This window comes from Ammospiza nelsoni, chromosome 1, assembly GCF_027579445.1.
Source record: "Ammospiza nelsoni isolate bAmmNel1 chromosome 1, bAmmNel1.pri, whole genome shotgun sequence".
Classification (NCBI taxonomy): domain Eukaryota; kingdom Metazoa; phylum Chordata; class Aves; order Passeriformes; family Passerellidae; genus Ammospiza; species Ammospiza nelsoni.
Genome location: NC_080633.1, coordinates 81,553,907 through 81,574,400, shown reverse-complemented (window position 1 = coordinate 81,574,400; position 20,494 = coordinate 81,553,907). Strand labels below are relative to the sequence as shown.

Sequence of the window (20,494 nt, the reverse complement as noted above, 5' to 3'; positions counted from 1 at the left end):
AGTTGGCTGGACTTTGCTGAAGATGAAAGTGATAGCAGTTATGATAAGCTATCTTGTCAGCTACGTTGGACAAGGGGTTCTCAGCATCCCTGGGCATAATAATGTGTCTAAAACATAAATGTGCTGACATTTTGTGCTGCAAAGCAAACAGCATAGGGGAGATAAATGATAGCAGGACTCCTTGTTGATCTTTTTCTATGCTATCTCCTCCAGTCTCTTCTCTAGAACCAGTGTGTAGGATGATCATCAGATAAAAAAAATAAAACAGATCTTAAGGATCAAAGAGTTTAACAGGAAGTATTTTGTGAAAAAGTTTCTTCCCTATACATTAATTTTAATGGGATATTAAGTATAAAGGATGCTATGGAAACAACAAATGGATATTTCCAACCTTCCTGGCTTAATAAATATGTATTTAACTGCCAGTTAGATTTATTCTCACCTGCAGCTGGGAAATGAGCAATACATCCTTGCACTTAAAAAATGCTGTATTTTGTACATCTCTCCCAGGGGAAGCATCTGTTGTGTCTGCTATGATTACAAGGTGACTGCCAGCGTGAGAGTTCAAGATAACAGCGAGAATATTTTGAGAAAGAAGTTAGCCTGTCTGGTTGAGGTGAGAGTTCAGGCTGGCTGAGAGTATTCTGAAAGATGCGGCTGTTCATTGCAGAAGTAAATCACAGATGTAGCATCTCCAGAATGGGCTCCATGTGGAACCAGTGGGGGTGTTTGTTTTGAGAGAAAAAAACCTTATTTATGTCTGTTCAATACCAGGGAGAATCAAAAATAATCCCTTAGATTATTCACTATATTTTAAAAACCTCCATTCTAAAACCTCAGTAAACAGTTTTTCTTTGATTTTTTTTAGCCACCTACCAAGAGAAAACATAAGCACATATTTTATAAAGCCAGGTTACAACAGACTTCTTAGGATGTAGCACTTTCATCATCCATTCCAACCCAAAAGTTTAAGAGGAACAAATTAGGAAATGTTTTGCTTTTAAGCCTAGAGAGAGAGTAGGAGACATTGTAGGAGAAACACTGAAATAACTCAGAATGAAAAAAAAAAGAGAAAATATAAACCTCCTTACTAAATAAACAACATGCAAGCCTTCAGGATCTGTAATGAACCAATCAATTTGATTACAACAGTAAAAAAGAGAGCTCCAAAGCTTTCACAGGGGAAAGATCCAGACATAATTTCTTACAGATGCACATATGCACACATACATATAGAACAATGGGTGGAGTACGACAGAAAAGTTAGGTACAAAACCTCTCCTCTCTCATGTGTACTCCTCTCCTTCCTAAGCTGTCTTTTTCCAGAGGATGTCATCCACTTTGGGAAAAGTTCACAGACTCCTCAATGTGTGATTTGCTATCACTTAATCTGCTGCTTCAAGTCATGAACCTTAGGCAGAAAGAGAGAAACGCTTTTAATTGTTTCAAAGGTCTCTGGAGAATTTTCCATGTGGAAAGTGGTATGAACTGTCTGGTCCTCTTTCCTTAAGCTGCCAATTAGAACAAGTCTCTGCAAGCAATTATGCTGCACTGTGTGGATTTCAGGAAAGCTCAAATGGAGGTGCCTCAAAAGGCTATTTCATTCTTGCAGAGAATGGAGAAATTGATTCAGCCTTGTGTACACTGATGATCCCTCTGTTTGCCTAAAGCTATCGTGTGGTGCCTGCATTTCCACATTGTGGGTCAATTGCTAATACGAGCTCAGTGAAGCATAAAAGCGAAGAGATGAAAAAATCATAAAAAAGAAAAGAGACAAAGGGTTTGTTGCCTATCAATAAGTAAATGAGGCACTCTGCTAGTACACTTAATCATCCTGTTACTGCACAAATCAGTGGCAGTGTCAATGATCAAATAGCTGCTCAGTTTGTAAAGCAAAAGCATTCCTGTGGGAACAGCAAACACTTTAGCGGGAACACGCAGCCAGAAAAAAAAATCAAATCATTGTTGTTGCATCAGATTGAGGCTAAATTATCAGAGACAAGCACAGGAGCCAAAGTCTGTGCATGAATACACTTTACCAATAATGGAATTTGGGGGGCATAACTACTACACATCCCTTTGAAGGTAAACAGTAGAGCTCTATGTCCACTTTCATTAGTAGCTTCCTTTTTATTTTCATCACAGTAATTAGGTAGAAAAATAGAGTAAACTTGCAAATTATTTTTTTGTTTGTCAGATACCATCTGCACAAGTGAATGCCTCTAGGGATTTAAGATTATATTAGGCTGAAAGTCAAGAAAAGAGTAATTACTCTAGATAAAACTCAATTATATTTTTCAGAAGAATTTAAAAGCACTTATTCACTTAACTCCGTTTGGTGTTTCATATGGTTTTCTTTATTTCTCTATGAAACAGGAACACAGGAGACCAAATTGAACAATGAAGAAATTTCCATCATAAAATGAGAAAGAAGAACACTACCAAAATAAATTCCCCCTATAAAAATGCAAGAAGCACCAACAACTGTATACACTTGACATTTTGCATGGATTCACTTTCCTTCCATTGACATCAGTGCTCCCCAAGTGTCTGCAGAATATTTCATCCCATACTTCAGCTTTGACTAGAATTTGGATTGTACTGTACAGTTCAATACTGTGACCCAAAGACTATTGAGTTACTGAATACTAAAAGGAACTACTGAGACATAAACCACAAGATGAAAGTTAAATCAGGGGAGCAGGCAATACACAGCAAGCTAAATTACTCAGCAAACTAGAGTACCAGGAAGATTAGAGAGACCTGAGGTCTGCTAGGAAAGGCTTAGAAAGAGTCCATGCTAACAGTAGTAAAATAGCAGACCATGAAAGAGAACTGCATGTGAAATAATCAAAGATCAGTGAGTAATTAAAGACTAGTATTCCTCTCTGTCCGATCAGACTCAATGTAATATACCTATCAGGAAAAAAGGAAAATATTTTTATATTCAAAAATTACAGATCTACTTTACTCAAAAAACTCTACTGGGATCCCTAAGAACTCACATCACCTGATGGAGAGCAAAGCTCTGAAATCTTGGTTAACTCTCTGCAGTTTCTGAAGAGAGCAGAAAGAGACTTCCCAAGGACTTTCTGTCCCAATTGTGGTGTTCTGCTCTCAGAAATGATTCTATCTGGTATACTACTAGCAAGCTCTCTACATCTTTGTGTTGGGACAAGAGTAAAGTATTAACTACTTACTCTTTTGTTCCACAACCTTAGTCAAGGTTAAAGAGAAAGGAAAAAGTCCAGTGGGTAAAGATACAAAGTTAAGTAAATAAACTAGAGAAAAATGAAAGTGTTAACAGATGTTACCTTAAGCAGGAAGGCAAAACCGATAAGGAACTGCCTTTGCACCTCATCATTCTTGGTTCTGCAGAACAAGGAGGTATTAAGTTTCCAAAATCATCTGAGAAGTTTTATGATCAGTTTTCCAAACATTGTAACTAATATAATTAAAAAGGAAAAGATTTGGGACAAAAGTGACACATCTCATGGGAAGAAAACTGCTTAGAGTAAGGGATTACCTTGAACATGAAGCCACTATGAACTACTGTGCTCCCATTCCATATACAGATGGCCATGCTAATTTCTTTATGATGTCTGTGATCCAAGTGTTTGCAGCAGCAGGTCTTGCTTTTTAAATATTGTCCTGTCCCTTCAATTTTGTCTTCTGTCCTCTAGAGCCAATACATCTCCAATGTATTAACAATTTATGTATTTATACAATGCAATGTATTTAACAATTGATGCTGCCTCATTTATGAGGTGTTTCTACCCAGGTAAAAATTCCTGACAGAACAAAGCATTGGGATTCCTGACAGAATAAAGCATTGGTTATTTTAAAAATTGACTTTGTTGATTACATAGTATGTTATAAGTGATCTTCTGCATCCCATCACATAATGATTCATAAAACTACTATTTTGGAGAAAATGAAAGTAAGCCTTTTCACTGTAACCCAAGAAAACTTTCTCCTGGAACAGCTTGATGAAACTTCAAAGGGTTAATACATAAATAACTAGAGTCATCAGAAAAGTCTGGCAAGGAACCCACAATATGTCCTTGCCTGATAAGAGAAGATTGATAACCTAGATGTCTGCTGCTTTAAAAAATAATTACTCATTATCTTCAAGAGTCTGCATGGTAAGGAGCTTGAAACTCTCTCATACTGCTCTTTGAAGCAGCTGCACTGACCTTGTGCCTAAAATGGTCTCTTTTATGTTTTCAGTTTCCTTATCTAATAATTTACTTAATGGAGCTCTTGCTCCTATGAGAGTCAGATTTCCCTGGCATGGAATTAACAAAATAAATGCAGTTGCTTGTCTAAGGAACAAAGACCAAGATATCATCTAGCCAATCTCAAGAGATCAGGCCAATGAGCCATAAACACCATTCACATGGGTATTGTACCTGTATGTTAGGGATCAAAGGCAGGGACATTCAGCAGTCTGACCAAAGAGCTCCTCATTCCCTGCTGAGTATGATCAAACATGGAACAGAAAGGAGAGGCACTAGAAAGAACCAGCCAAGGAACGCTGGAGTTTCCTGAGACTGATACTGACCTCAACAGAGCAGCACTTGCTCCTCATGTTACAGTCAAAGGATAAGAAAGGAGGAGGCTCAGCAGAACTGCTACCTTGGACTGGCAGAGGACAAACTCTGGTCTGTGAGGGAGATTGGTTTACCTTGGGAGACAGTACTGAAGAGCAAAGAAGTCCAGGAAGGCTAGACGTTGTTCAAGTTGGAAATCATAAAAGCTTGTTCCAGTTGTTGAGAGGAACAAGTCATCCCTCTATGTTAAAAGATGAGCTGGTGGGGAAAAGCAGCAGCCTGGTTGAACAAAGCTAGAGCTCTGGAAAAAAATGAACTGAGTTTTTCCCTCCCCTTCAGAAGAAGGGAGCTCAGGAGGACTACATGGATGTTCTGAGGTTTCAGGGAGAAAATCAGAAGGGCCAAAGCCCAGCTAGAACTTAATCTGGCTACTGCTGTAAAAGACAACAAAAATATAAGTTTCTATAAATACAGCACCAACAAAAAGAAGGCTAAGGAGAATCTCAATCCTTTATTGGATGCAGGGAGAAACACAGTGACAGGGGTTGAGGAAAAGGCTGAGGTGCCAAATGCTTCTTGCCCTTGGATCACAACACCCCTGGGCAGTGCCACAGGCTGGGGGCAGAGTGGCTGGGAAGTGGCCCAGTGAAAAAGGACCTGGGGCGCTTCTTGACAGTGGCTGAACATGATCCAATGTGTGTCCAGGTGGCCAAGGGCATCCTGACCTGTACCAGCAATGCTGTGGACACGGAAGTTGGCCACCCTGTCATTAAAGCAGATGAGAGAGTTCATAAAGCCTGTAAAGTAACTGAGACAGAAGACTGAGTGCACAGAAGGGACTAAGCAAGGCCCAGAGCAGGTGTGCTATTGGTTCCAATGTAAGCCAGAAGAAATAAAGTAAATCTTGTTTCCTGGTTTTAAAAGATAGGTATTGCCTATTAAGTCATGATAGTAGTTTTTTTTAAAGAATCACATGAATTAAGATTTTATTTTTAAGGGTTTGACTAAATTAACGAAATGCCACTTGTGGTGACAACATTGTGTTACAACCGCATGTAACAGCAAAGGTTATGTAGGAGCAGAGGCAATGGGCAATAATTGAAACACAGGACTTTTGCAAAACAGCAGGAATTGCTTCTTCACTTGTGAGGGGGTCTGAACACAAGCACAGGTTGCCCAGAGAGGTTGTAGAGTCTCCAGTCTTGGAGACATTCAGAAAACCATCTGGACGTGGCCCCAGGCAACTGCCTCCGGGTGGCCTGGCCTAAGCAGGGGGTTGGACCCGATGACCTCCAGAGGTCCCCACCAACCTGAGCTCCTTCGTGATTCTATGAGTTCAGAGCAACAGGTCTTGCAATATTGCAGTAATGTCTGGCAGATAAACTGACATCAACCTAACTTCAGCTGTCAGATACACACAAAGACACAGTAATAAGGAGATAGCCTAATATTTCCTTTCTTCCTGAGAGGGTAATTTTATTCAGAAGGGTGCTTGGATGCTTGACATTGTTAACTCGAGGACATTTTGCATATAACTTTTTACAGGCTCAGGAGATTTAATGTGTTAATAGCCAATTGACCAAGGTGAAAACTAAAAAGAACTTGCCACTTTTATTTTTACCGTCTGAGGAGAAGTACTAATGCCAGACTACATATAAAAAGATAATCTTTTACAGGATCACTCTTGTAATTTTAAACCATGTAATTTTTTCAATCCAAGGCACTAAAAGAAAAAAAATTATATGAAGTTGCAGAAAGAACTTCTGGTTTGAAGAGTTATAATGGGAGAGATTTCTTAATAAGCAGGCAATTGTCTTCAGAATACAGCTGGGAGAGTCAGAAAGTCTCCTTTTTTCTTATTCTACATTTTTGCACAAATTTGGTTAAACACAAATTAAGTGGCAAAGAAAAATAACAGACCTCCCAGTGAAAGTTAATACCTAATGGGAAATAAAGAGTTTGCACTGCTTCCAAAGGCATGTCTCAAACCTTATTTGTTCAGGGAAAACTCCAGCTAAGATTGATGAGGAAAGTGTTTCCCTAGTTTTATTATTTCATATTTCTAAGCAGCTTTAATATTCAAGTTCACATCAAGTATAATTACAAAAAGCCCATTCCTTGAAAAAAAATAAAAATCTTAGAGAGGCAATGAGAGGAAGCAAAGCCTAACCCAATGGCCATGCTTTTCATGTGTTGCTCCTTCTGCCTGCAGGATGTTCAGCATATCATGAAACTACTGTGGTTATGATCTGATGGGATAAAATATTTTGGGAAGCAATGACTTCTCTAAAACAGTAACCCTTGCAGTTCCATGTAGCAGCTGAGCTCAGCAGAAGGTGGTGGGTGGGTGCAGATCCAGGGCAGACAAACTGCCCCACTGCTGTCAGGCAGCAGCACTGTGCTTGGAGTGGGTATTATGAGTATAGAATGTACTATAGGGGGACATGCAGTGACCCTGGCTGGTGTCAGAAGTCACTGTGCAGGGCAGCAGTTGGACCTTAGGCAATGTGATGCTCTGTCCAGTCTTTCCAAAAGACTTACATATTGGCTGTCTCCACAGATATTATTCCAGAAGGGCCAATCCTATTTTTCATGGATGCATCAAGTAAGCACATGAACAAAAAAGATATCTCTGTGTGGATATACACGTAATTCTCCATGACAAAGATGCTTCTTCTCCTTCAGATTCCAATACCAGTGTCCTTCTTATGTGATGACATCTTGATGCAGAACAGTGAGATGAACAAATGTCTGTGTTTATCTGAAACAGTCGCTTCCAAAATAAGTTCTGCTTTGTATATAAGCTGTCAATCTTTTTCAAAACCAGAATATACACCAAAGTCATAAATTATGCCAGGTTAAATTTTCACATTGAAAATATTCTTCCTCATACCTCAAAATCAGTATCCTGTTGTATTGATAAATCTTCATTTGGATCTCTTAATGTATTTGCCACCAAGATGCTCCTTTTCTGGTTTGTTACACACTGTGCTTGGTGTAGTAATAATTGCACTGACCAAATATTTTATTGGTCATTATAAAAAACTCCCAAGTTTTACTTTGCAGATGAGTAATATATGTCAAGACTTTAGTCCTAAGTGTTTCATTTTGACATAGAAAATTGTCTGTAAATATAAGTATGTCCCACTTTTTTCTTTTATGTTAGTATTTGGCTTTAGAAGGAATTCCTGCAACTGAAGCAGTCCTAAAATTGTCTCACAGATTCTGTTTCACCATGTGCATGTGTTGATTTTATGTGTATATATCCCTGAGAAACTATACACCCTGAAATAATGAAAACTTTCAACGTTTCTGAGCTATTAATCCTGAAAACTACATACTGCTGCTTTCTTTTTGTGCCTGAAATTCTCCAAAGCAGTCTAGGGGATTTAGACACATATCGTCTGTTAATTCTAGTGGTAGACATTTATCTAAATCCCCTACATAACTTTTTATTTTTTAAAAATTACTCAGGCTTCCTTTTATCTGCTCACTTTCTCTCTGTAATAGCACTGGCTAAGCACTGCCTGTGTTAAAAATATTACCTCCTGGCCACCCAAGAGGATTAGACGGCTTTGTACCAGAGGAACCAAAAGGGTGAAACAGCTAGGAAAGAACTGTGCAAGTGTATCAATTGCATTGTATTTTTTTCCAGAAGAGACTGTATCTTCAGTAGTGTGTGAGCACACCTGGTAGGCTGGGTGCTTCATATAGTCTGTGATTCTTCTGGTGTTAAAATAATGCTAATTGGAAAAAGCCCACAGCTGCTATTGCTATTGTTATTAATAGCAACATTGTTTGTCTTCATACAGTTTGCTCTTCTCTCTTTCAGTTTTAAGTTTTAGTAATCATAAAGTTCTTGAAAGAATTCAAGTAAAAAAAAAAGTAATTCCATTCTTTATACAATTACCATTTGTTGGAGGAACTAAAAAAATTAAAATCTCCCTTAGGAATAACCTCTTCTTTTAAGAATTTTCTATCTTTTATTTCAGTAATTTTATATCTGGACTGCAGCAGCGGAAAGGAGAGGTCAAAAGGTGAAAACATCAATGCTTATGTAATCCCCAAAGAGGATTACTCCCCTCACAAAAATGGCTAGTATGACATGTGAAATTAAGGATATTCATTCTGTGTCTGCACATCCCTTGTAATGGAATTGGTGAATCTTTAGAAAAATAGAGCAATATGAGAACAACCCAGCTTTTCCCATGGTATCAGCACAGATAGTATTAAAGTCCAAAACCAGTTTTTCTAAGCCAGCACTCGCCAAAGAGCTCTGCAGAGCCTCCCTTCCTCTCACTGTACACTTCTGCCAACTAAAGGATGACAGGTATACAGATTTATTAGAAATGGGAGAAGGGACACCACTTGGATTTTAGCACTTCCATTAGTCCTGGCAAACATGCATGCATTGTTTTCTCATTTGGACCAGGACTACACCCATTCCCAGATGGATAGTACACATTTATTACATTTTGCTGCCAGGATTACACCATCTGAAGCAGTCTAAAACATGAGAATAATAAAACCATAATGATTTTCAGGCACAGTGCTACATAGGACAAAAATCACTGAACAGATACTTTGTTAAATCATTTTACATGCCATTGAATGCAACAGTTAATGACATATTATAAATCTGGTGGAACACCATTATAAAAAAAACCCCAAAAACATAATATGTCTTGGAAGAGCTAGTGAGTGTGCCAACCCAACTTCCAATAAAACTTTATGAGAAAAAGAAAACAACTTCTTAGTGCCAGTGCTAATATTTCAAAATGAATGCCTAATTAAATTGGTATTTACATATCACATACGAATGCCCAGCTGCTTAAAATCCAACAGGATACCTTTTGAGACATAACTTTGATCAGTGCGTTTCCCTGTACATGACTGTTTTCATTGCAAATGAGAAAAATTCCTGCTGAGAGTTAATTTAAAATAAATGCATTATAGTTACACCATAGGATAACACAGTTAGTACTTTCAGCCAATTAAACCAGTTTACCACCAGGAAAGTTGCCCTAAAAAGTAAACAAAGTTCAATGTTGAATTTTACTGATCTGTTCTAAATTTGAAAGCATTTTCTTAAATTTTTCACTGGACATACTGCAAATAATATGCAAAAGAAAAATGGTGCTTTTGAATACAATTGAAAAGTAGGATTAGCTGGAACAGAGTGCCTTGATTGCACATTTCCTCACTCATTGTATATAATTAATCATATTATGAATGTATTTTAATAATGCCTTATTTTTAAAAAAAGTAGATGCTAAGATTACTTGCTGTCACATCATTTATGTCTTGCTCTGCCCTGCCCTGACTTCTCCTAAGGGACAGAATGCCAACCAGGTTCTGCAGTGACAAAACAATATGGATTCATTTGATTGTCACTGGTGGCATTTTTGGCTCATTTTTCATGGCTCTGTCACCCAGGTTCATAAAGAATTGCTTCTCCTTATTCTCCATATTTGGATATTGGTTTTCAGTGGCAATTTTTCATACTTGACTTGGCCGATGTGATCTTTGTTGCTGTACGCTGACATTTGCTATGATACGAGTACCTAGGACTTGAAATACTATCTCAGATTTGACTTCAGATAGTTCTATGAGAACAGAAGGTTATTCCACTACCAGAAGCAATTAGATACATTTATATCACCAGCCTGCTGTCAGCTGCAGGTGCAGAACTGAAGAGGAAACACGTATTGGGTTAATATTCCTACCTTCCAACTCCCAGCAGCCAAGTTCTGCAGTGCCCCCGCTGCCCCCTCCAGCGTGTCTGGATTTGAGCACTCAGAAAGAAGTGTGAGGTAGGGTTTGACTATTGAAGGGTGCCACAGCATCTGGATTCCTTTGGGTGGTTCTGCACAGTCTGGGAGAGGTCCTACGCCATCCCACTGTTGGAAAGCATAAATCAGATTGTCAGCAAGGAACAGTGAAATACATTTGAGAATTGCCTCAGATGCAACTATAACATCTGTGAAGGCATCTGCCCATAAACAGATGTTCTCAATTTTTGCACATCATGTGATTCTTCATGGAGGAACCAAATTTCCTACTCAGCATTCCATACAGACGAACTATCAGATTGGCAGAAATCCCAATGTTTTAGCTAGCTGAAAAAACAAAAACACTTTTCAATGTATGTATTTTTTTTGTGTTTGTGTGGGAACAGAAGGCAAATGAACATTATCATAAGAGGCAAATCTAGAACTTGCATGGGGAGAAGAGATTTTCTTTTCACATCCGTCTCAGTTCTCCACATTGTCTGTCTTCCCATGAGAAGAAAAACAGCACAAAATGCTACTATGAAAAACGAAATCATTCAAGGCCATGAGCCTTCTGTGCCATAAAAGGCACAAGTGTGACAAGTCTTCTTCAATGGCACAACTTCTGGCTTCTCACAATGAGAGTGCAGGAGGTACCAGCCAGCCAGCTGTGTGGTCTGAGACTCCAATGCAACTGGCAGAATCAGCCCTCACAAAACATGCTGTTCCTCTCATCACATGCAGAGTATTGCCATGAAAAACAACCCAAGTCTGATATCCAAAATGTGCGATATTTAACCTGAACAAATGGTAGGTTATTGCAAAAACCCACTCTTACCAGAAATAACTATATTCCAGGAGGACAGAGGTTCTCCTCTCCAGTGGAGCACACAACACTTGCATCTACGTACGGAACATCTCAAAGGAAAATACACAGACTTTCTTTTTGCCTTTTAAACAAAAGTAAGATGTGGAATGCACTTTCAATAAAAATTTAAACGGAAATCTACTTATATATTTATTGTATATTTTTTTTTTGTTTTGCACAGATAAATAGATTTTAATAACTCATGGCACTAATGCAACTGTTAGAAACAAGTCTGAACTTTTTAAGGAATACCTTTTCTAACACTTCTGACATGTCGACATTGTGTAACAGAATAAACAGTAAACTTTTAGTACCTTAGGTGAGAGGTTACTGTGCCTAAATAAACAGAAAATCTGTACCATAACATTAACATCCACTTATCTGATAGCATAAGTCAAATTAACTCCTGTTTTAAATCTGCAACAGTTAATTTAACTAGGTTTATTGTGAGCGTACAATAATCCTTGCACTGGGAAAGACCTAGAACCTCTTGTTTTCAGAAAGTATCAACCATCATTTTATTTACAATAATGTTAAAAATAAAATACATATATTTTAAGGGACAATCAATCAAGTGTTCCCTAATAACAACTAACACAATTTCAAGGTTTTGTGTGATTAATGTCTTTAGGAATGAAACCTGCTATTCTTTTCTAAATTAAATCAGAACAAACACCAAAGTGGAAAGCTAGAGGAACCATTTCATACCCATGAGCAGTTACCAGAAAGCAGCTCAGGTGTGAAACTCACTATGCTGGACAAATGTTATCATAGTTCAAAAGAACTGGCATAGCAATGCCCAGTGATGGTTGAGAAAGTAGAGGACAAATGCCTTCTGGAGAAACAATGCCTTCAAATGACACTATTATGGGGCTGTGCCTTTGAAATTTTTAATGCATTTCTGCCTTTAAACCAATAGATTGTTTTCAGTGCATGTGATTCAATTCTTCTTTTTCCTCCTTATAAATCACCAGCCTTGCTAGAAATGAGTTCTTTTCAGCTCATAAAAAATACATTAAAGCCTGCTTCTTATTTTAACTCTCAGAATTCAATCATTCACACTGTCAGATTTTTTTGAAAACAAATGAGAGACATATCTTACAGGTCAAATCTGACTTCACCCCAGGTTTAGGTTTTGCACCTTAGTAAGACCACTAATGAACGACTTGTGATGTCCAAGGGCACCAGTTCAAGCCTTCACTTGCCTCATTCCAACTTGCACGAATTATGCACTACGCAACTAAAGAGTGTTTGTACAGGGTATATTATCTCAAGGACAAAGCACATGAAATGCATCAAATATACCAGATCTACCCATATGAGGGGGTATATACCTCTGTGGGGGTATGAGGTTTTTTTATGCTCAGCTATTTACACTTGTATGATCCCAAGGACTACTGAAAATCAGCTGATATAAACAGAGCTCCATATACATGTTCATGCTGTGCTGGTACATATAAAGCACTGGAAATGATCTAGCAGATAAATTAATATTTAATGTTGTTTTGCCATTCTGCCCAGTAATGAGAAAACATTAAAAAAAAAAAAAAGAAACAAATTATTGCATTTCCCTGCCCTCCTTGCAACTCACTTTCAGCATGATTACATTAATTTATCACCAACTGAGAGGGAAGACCTTTTTCCCAAGATGCTGCGATGCCTTAGAGCCCATGTAATAATGATGAAAATCTTTGGTACCACACATGCATGTGCAGGGAAAGCACAGGAAGTTCAGTCACCCTGGAAAATCTCGTGCAGTGCTCTCCACATGTGGTGCGTGTGCCCAGAGCAGCTGAGGGGCTGCACAGGGAGGGTGGCACTGCTCACCACGCTGTGCTGCTCTTGCCTGGGTAATTACCTGCACAGTAGCTGGTATGGAGCCATGTTTGCAATTTATGCTGGAAACAGTGTTGATAACCCAGGGATGTTTTAGCCACAGCTGAGTAGCACTGACACTCACACTGAGTAACACAGCCTTTTCTGCTCCTAAACCCATGCCACCAGCGAGGAGAATGGGGATGCACAGAGCTGGGAGGGAATACAGTCAGGACAGCTGACTCCAGCTGACCAAGGGACATTGCATACCACATGGTGTCATGCTCAGAATATAAAGCTATGAGGAAGAAGAAGGAAGGGAGGACATTCACATGGGGTTTGTTTACCCAAATCACTGTTATGCATTGTGGAGCCCTGCTTTCCGGGGATGGCTGAAGATGGGAAACATTTATGCCTGCTCATGGGAAGTGGTGAATGAATTCCTCCCTTTGCTTTGCTTCCCTGTGGGGCTTTTGCTTTCCCCATTAAACTGCTTTTACCTCAACCCACACATTTTCTCACTTTCACTGTTCTTCACCCCCTCCCACTGGGTGAGGCTGTGTGGGTTTGGCTGCTGACTGGGGTTAAACCACGACACCTGTGGCTGCTGTGTCTGTGGCAGCCTCTTCACTGTAGGGCTTGGTGGCTTCTGGTGGCTTCTGTGTAGCTGAGCCCAACTGTGCAGCACACACAGAACTGACGGGGGTAAGCAAAGAGCCTATTGCAAAAGAGATTTGCCTGATATCTTCATTCATTTATTTTGTATTTCACAAACATCAGCTGCCTGAGCAAAGAAAAGGATATTTTTCCCTGAGTGGTATTAGAGTCCATATCTAAAATAGTGGTGAAGGCATGGCAGAAGTTGCTTTGCAGTTTGCATTGCTAAATATTAATGAGCTGTGGCAGCATCCTCACCCAGTAAACACTTCTACCCAGTAAATTACTGGAAGAGTTACTGTACTGTTGCTGCCCATCAGGAATGATCAGGAAGGTCTATCTGAAATAGACTGAGGCTGCAGTAGGAGCCTCTGAAAAAGAAAAAACATGCAATTACTCTTCCTAGCTTATACCAAGGAAGAAAAAAAAAAAGTCATAAACAAATATTCCTTCCAGGCTTCCCTCCTTCAGCTGAAATTACCCACATATATTGTGGTTGAAGCTGACAAACTGCTTGTTACGTGGGTGAGATACAAATCTCTCATTTCCTGAAACTGATGCAAAAAAAGAATGAAAGTCTAGAAAAATAAAAAGCCAGATATCAAGATCTTTTAAGAACAACAGAATTTTGGTAGTAAGAGTACTCCAATAAAATTTCCAAATTTTCATAATTGGAACTTTGAGAGGAGAAAAAGATCACTTATCGAGATGCTTTCCTGTGCTGCACAATAGATTATTTACCACCACATTCTCATTTTAATGAAAGTAAATCCAAATTTATAGTGCAATTGTACTAAATACCTGGGAAGGCTGCAGCTCAGCAAGAGAAGTATATTCTGCAGATTTTAGGGTTTGTACTAACAACCTCAAATTATTGGGGTTTGCTTTTAAATTGGTATCACATGACCATTGGTTTTCCTGTGGTAACAAAGAAACAGTGCTTGATTTGAATCTGTTACATATGAATTCTTCCTTTACCCCAGTCTGTACAAAATACCACTACTGAAAAAATCTAGGAAAAAAACATCAACAAACCCAGCAATGTCTAAAACCATCTAGACCTCTCTCCAATGATCCCAGACATTTGGGATGGTATGATTACACTGTAGCTATGTCCCTTGAAGCAGCAGTGACAAAATTCACATGAGCAATTACACAGTGCTTACTAAAACCATCTCTGAAATAACAAAGACTTTTAAATTGAAAGGCCACTTAAGAAGACACTGATATCTCATCCTGCATGTCTTAGTGGCTGTGACAGTCTCTGCCAGCTCTCCCTAGACATGTCACTCCAATAACCTCTTTTGGACAGCTTTGTCCAAGACGTGAATTGGCCAATGCTAAACAAAGAGTAGAAACCAGAAATTCAGCAACAAAAAAATACAACGAAGTCGCAGAGCTTGATTTCAGAATCCATGCAGCTGGTACTAAGCAGGCAGGAATACCACTGTTTACATCAAGTCAAACTTCAGTTTAGATATCCAGGCCTAAATAAAGGTGGTGAATATAAATGCAGGTGTTAACTGACACAGAGACTAGAGTAGAATGGTGGGAGAGAGAACAGAATAAATAAAGGTACCTTTCCCAGTTTGTAACATTTACAATTGCAGGAAAGATATTTGAAATGCTTTCAAAACATTTATATGTATTGAATCATTATAATTAATTCCAGATATTAATAAATCTAAATTTTACTTTACATTGTACATTACACTCTTAAAATAATTGTCAGTGCTTTTACTTAACTTTTTAATAATATGCTTAATATTAGCTAAGAAAAAAAATATTAATTCACTTTGTATATTTTCTCTTTGCTTAAAAAAAGACCCTTACCAAATGAAGGGGGATGGAGTTAAAGCTGCATGCCCTTCTCCTCTTCACAGAAAGCTGAAGCTAATTGGCTTTGCAGTATGTTCCAGGAACTGACAAATACAAATTATATTTAATAACCCTGCAGTTTTGACTTTGAAAACAAATTGGCCATACATGACACTGAGAGTCTCACAGAGTATCTGGCAAGATGTTGTGTTGGCAAGCAAGAAAGCAGAAATGCTTTCCAAAATGCTCTGTAAGGAATTGCTCAGGACAGTTGATTCTTGCTACTCAACATCTGACATAACCACCATGTGCAAGACGAGGAAGAACAAGTGGAAATAATATTCCTTCTGAGCAAGAATGTATTGGCAACACAGCTTTTCATCCCTAATCACATCCCTTTTCATCCCTAAGTTCATGTTATTGGTTAAACCCAGGAGCTGCCACCATTTCTCTGTTTCTGGGCTTATTAGCTTGGTATGGCTTGGTAGAGCACGAAGCACACTTGGTAAAACAGTGGTCTCACCACATGAAAAGACTTATCTGGCAGGTTTATTTTTTATGCTTTTTGAAATATTATTGCCTTAAACCTTCTATTTCACATAGAAGAATTTATAGGCCATTTAGCAAGCATGCTAAAGAGGTGTGCCAGTCAATTCTTAATGATATATAACTTGAAATGTTGCTGTTATAGCTTAAGGCTCCTGACAGAAGGTGAAAAAGAAGGTCAGGCTCATTTCAGAAGTGTCACTTCCAATCAAAAACAGACTTTGGGCTAGATTCTGGTTTGACAAGAATGATCACAGATGAGGAACTCGAGATAAGCATGAAGCCAAGAAGTCAACTTGTTTCTCTTAGAGAAGAAAGGAAAAGAAATGAAATTGTGCCACATGTATACATAATGGGCTGTACAACAAGAAACAAATAAGGATTAATGACAACTCCCTGGTATTTTTTTTTACTGAAGTTGGACCACACACCTGATTTGTCCTAACTGCTTTTTGTCATAATCCTAATTTCTCACACAGCTCAAAGAATAAATCTGTTTGCAGCAGTGAGCATGCCAGCAGCATGAACAGCATTTTCAGCAGTGGAAGAATCAGCTTCCATTTGAAGAGTGACACAATACAAGGCAGAGAGGTTGATGTCTACAAGGTCCTAGTCAGAGATGAAGGGGTCTGAGGCTGGAGAGCTTATTGGGGTGAGGGTTCATACCAGCTGATCACAGGTAGGCAGCAGAGGAAAACTAACAAAACAGCAAAGAAGTACAGGTTTGAGACAGAAGCCAAGTGAGCTTTTTTTTCTGAGGCCTTAACAGAAGTTTTGATTTCTGTGTTTCCAAAACTAAAACCAGTGCTATACCTAGATTTTATCACAAACCTTCAAAAGGTTTGGGCATCTTCTAACATTTAATTTGTGCAACAAAGCAGATGCCTCAGAAACCTCTCTCAGCTCTAGTAAAACAATTGTGGCTCTTTTAACATCTCCCACTTTTATTCTGGAATGTGGAGAACACTTGTTTCATGTGATCCTAAGGGAATTCTTTAAGTAAAGTAATTTGCAAAGTGTCATTAGACCTATGATCTGAACAAAGACACGTCTTACTTGATTCCAAGGTGCACAGAAGTTGCCATTATAGACAACTGATAGACGATTGGCATCATTAATAAAAAATAAATTCCAGTTTGTTCTTGAAAGGCCTTTGAAAGAAGACACATTTTATACTACCACTCAGTTCTGTTCTTTCCTTTAAGTAATTTACATGCGACTACACCTGAAACATAACTTAGAAAAAATTGGGATACTTGCTCCATAAATCATAAACCAAAGAAATGAACTTGTACTCTCTTTGTAGAGAAAACCCATGAGAAAGTGACTTTGATATTAAACTTCTCCTGTTTCATGGCTTAAGAAACAAAGTCCCCTGTTCTGTGAAGGATTTTTTGCAAGTACAGAAAAGTGCATCTTCATTCACATTCTTGGTCTAAAATTATACGTCTGTTTTTCTTTTGCAACTACAATAGTTTTGCTACTATTTTTTTTACAAAGACTTTTATCCAAAAATTAAAGACTACCTCATAAATGCACAATGAAATTCAAGTAAATACACAAAAATGAAGAAACTAAGTTACAGCGATACTGTAACAGGAAAATTTCAAAACTGCATTCACTTAAATCTGAACAATTTTCCTCCACACTGTTTTGTACATCTTATATTCTGAGAAGAACTGAAACAGCAATTTTGTTTTGCAAAAACCCCATGGGCTGCCAATAAAGGAAAAAAACCCTACACCCTGAACACATATCTTCTGGGGACATAAAATGTAGTAACCATAGAGTGGACACTACTCCCCTGTACTGAGGTGTCACAACTGACAGAGACGTGCCTGTGCCCTGGGCTTTACCTGAAAAGATAAAACTCCCAAGTATTAAAGGAACCACAAACACAAAGAAGCAGATCTTTTCACACAATTGAACAATTGTGTCCACACTGGACAAGCACCTCTGAACATACTTTTGTACTTATTTTTGCAAAATAAATGGACAAAAAGGTTAAATTTACCCTTATCACAGTTTAAGTTATTTTATGCTATTAATATAAATGTGGTTACATGAAAAAGATAGCTTTTCTTTTCCATTTTTGAGGATAAGTTGGGAGAGCTGTTTCTGGCACAGTGATCTTGCTGCTATTGTTTTTGGTGGCACTCTAGTTAACTTGATAATATATTAACTTGATAATATACTTCAAATCATTTGGAATGTTCAACAGCAATCGAGGATTATGGGGTGAAAATAACCTGCAGAAGGCTCACAAGGCCCCCTTAAAATTCCTGAACTGAGTAATATCCACATGTGAGACCTTGAATATGGCAAGATGAAGAAGGATGTCTGGATTTAAAGGAAATTAGATGAAAGAGAAAACACCATTAGAAAAATGTTTCTAATACTTGTAAGACAAAGAAGTCCAAGGCACAACAGAATCAGTTCTGGAAAGAGTAAATTTATGTCCTTGCCACAGAAAATCCTAGTGGTCATAAACTTGAAAATACGTGTGTAGTTTTATTGTTCTTTACACTTTAAAAATTATATAAAACCGTTCCATGAGGCCAACACTAACAGCTCTGAGGAAATCTTTACCATGCAACATACTGATAACGAGCACTCATAGAAACAGACAAAAAATATCTAAGAGCAGGCAAAAGTATGCACATTGTAAAGATAATTGGCCAAAAGAGCTCAGCTCTTTGGCCTGGAGGAGCAAAAAAAATGTTTTTAAGGGAACCATTACAGTACAGAGAGGCCCCATGGGAATAGTGAAAGAGTCAACAGTACAGAGTTAAAAGTATGACTGTGAGATCCAAAAGTCACAGAAGAAAGAGAAGAGGAAGACTTAAAAAGCCTTTAGCTAGTGAGTGTGTGTGCATGTGTTAGTAAACAGAGCAGCAGAGAGCAAGCCAAGCTGCAGTGTGACGCATTCATACCCAGACATGCTATTTTTTGCTCCTGCACTTTGAATAACTGCAAGCGCAGTGTGTGAGAACTGTTAATTCAGAAACAGGGATGATGACTACTTCATGGGGTAAAATTAGTTTGCTTCAACACTTCTAATCTCTCTGTAGCCTAACACAGGAATCCCAACAAAAGGCCATAATAAATTCAAGTTATCTGATGATAGGGTGTTTAACCACAAGAGTAGGTGAAATAAGTCTTACTAGTAATGAGTGCTGCATTTTTCAGTATCCAAAGCTTTAGCTTAGTAGTGTTGCTAGAACCTTTCCACATCAACACAATTTGGCTTCAGGAATATTTTCAGTACTGGCTGACATAATTTATTACCCTGTGCACTTAATTGCTTACTCAAATAAATATTTTTTTTGAGCATTCTGAAACAGAAATAAACTACAATGCAAAAAACTGAGTAAGTGTAGGAAGAGGTAGAAAACTTACTACTGCCAGCACAGGCTGTCTGAAAAAGCCCATAAATCAGTAGCCATTCTTATTGCTATTTGCTGTGTGTACAGTGTCTTTCTCTGCAATACAACTGTTAGTATTCCCCAAATTATAAGTTCTTAATAGGATAAAAAAGGAGATAAACACACTTCAACAATCAAAATGATAACCTGTCAAATAACTTGAGGAAGCAATCAAGGCTTAGCTTTTCAACTTTTCTTTGGTAACAACATAAAATATATCAAAATATGAATGCTTTTATAACAGTCACTCGTATTACTTGATTCAGTCCTGTACAGTTTTCTTTCAATGTGTAGAGACATGGTACAGGACTAACTTTGAGGCAAGTGAGTGTATATATACAAGCCTGATGTTTGTTTGCATTAAAGCCTTTCTACACACACGTGGCACCGTGGAATTACAGTGTAAAGTATATGCAGATTACACTTTTCATTAGAAATGGCTTCCTTTCAAAGAGCATTTTATGGTATTTATGGCATTCACAGTGTACCCATGACTACAGTTTCCAGGTGCACCACATAATGTACAATTTCTCAAGCAAACATATTTTATTACTCCAGCGTCATATTCTACTTTAAGCTCTCAGCTAATTAACAAGGACAACAGTTTTGTATATTATGCATCACGCATTTAATTTCTAATACAGTGCATTAATTATTTATATTTTAAATGATGGGCACTTCAACCACTCACAGCACAGCTGCAAATAAGTTTCATTACCTGATCTTGTGATTTCTTTTTCTTCTTCTTCTTCCCCCAGCACCCTGAACTCTCTGCATCTTTTCCATTGGCATCACCACAGAGTAATCCATCAAGTTCATCCGTTCCCATCTGCTGTCCCTGAGATGTTTCTGCAGCTAGCCTGTATGAGAGGTTCCTCAAAATGCACACACAGTTTTCAACGGTCTGAAAAGTATGACAAAAAGAAAAATACAGAAAACAAAACCAGAGAAAGATTAAAATCCTCCCCTTGCTCACTCTGAATATGAAGCAGAAGGAATGCCATCTATCTTTGAATGTGGATTTTCCCAGCACAATTCTTA

At 38.2% G+C, this 20,494-nt stretch overlaps 1 protein-coding gene across 4 annotated transcripts in view; it reads right to left on the bottom strand.

Annotated features, from left to right (window-relative positions):
- The window catches only part of CTNND2 (catenin delta 2), a 639,809-nt gene that overhangs the window by 72,841 nt on the left and 546,474 nt on the right, over positions 1 to 20,494 (bottom strand). For all 4 annotated transcript variants that reach the window (XM_059470378.1, XM_059470386.1, XM_059470397.1 and 1 more), the window contains exons 14-15: positions 20,172 to 20,357; positions 10,280 to 10,453 (exon numbers count right to left, since the gene is read on the bottom strand). In XM_059470378.1, the coding sequence (XP_059326361.1) occupies positions 10,280 to 10,453; positions 20,172 to 20,357 (360 nt within the window). The remainder of the gene's footprint in view (positions 1 to 10,279; positions 10,454 to 20,171; positions 20,358 to 20,494) is intronic.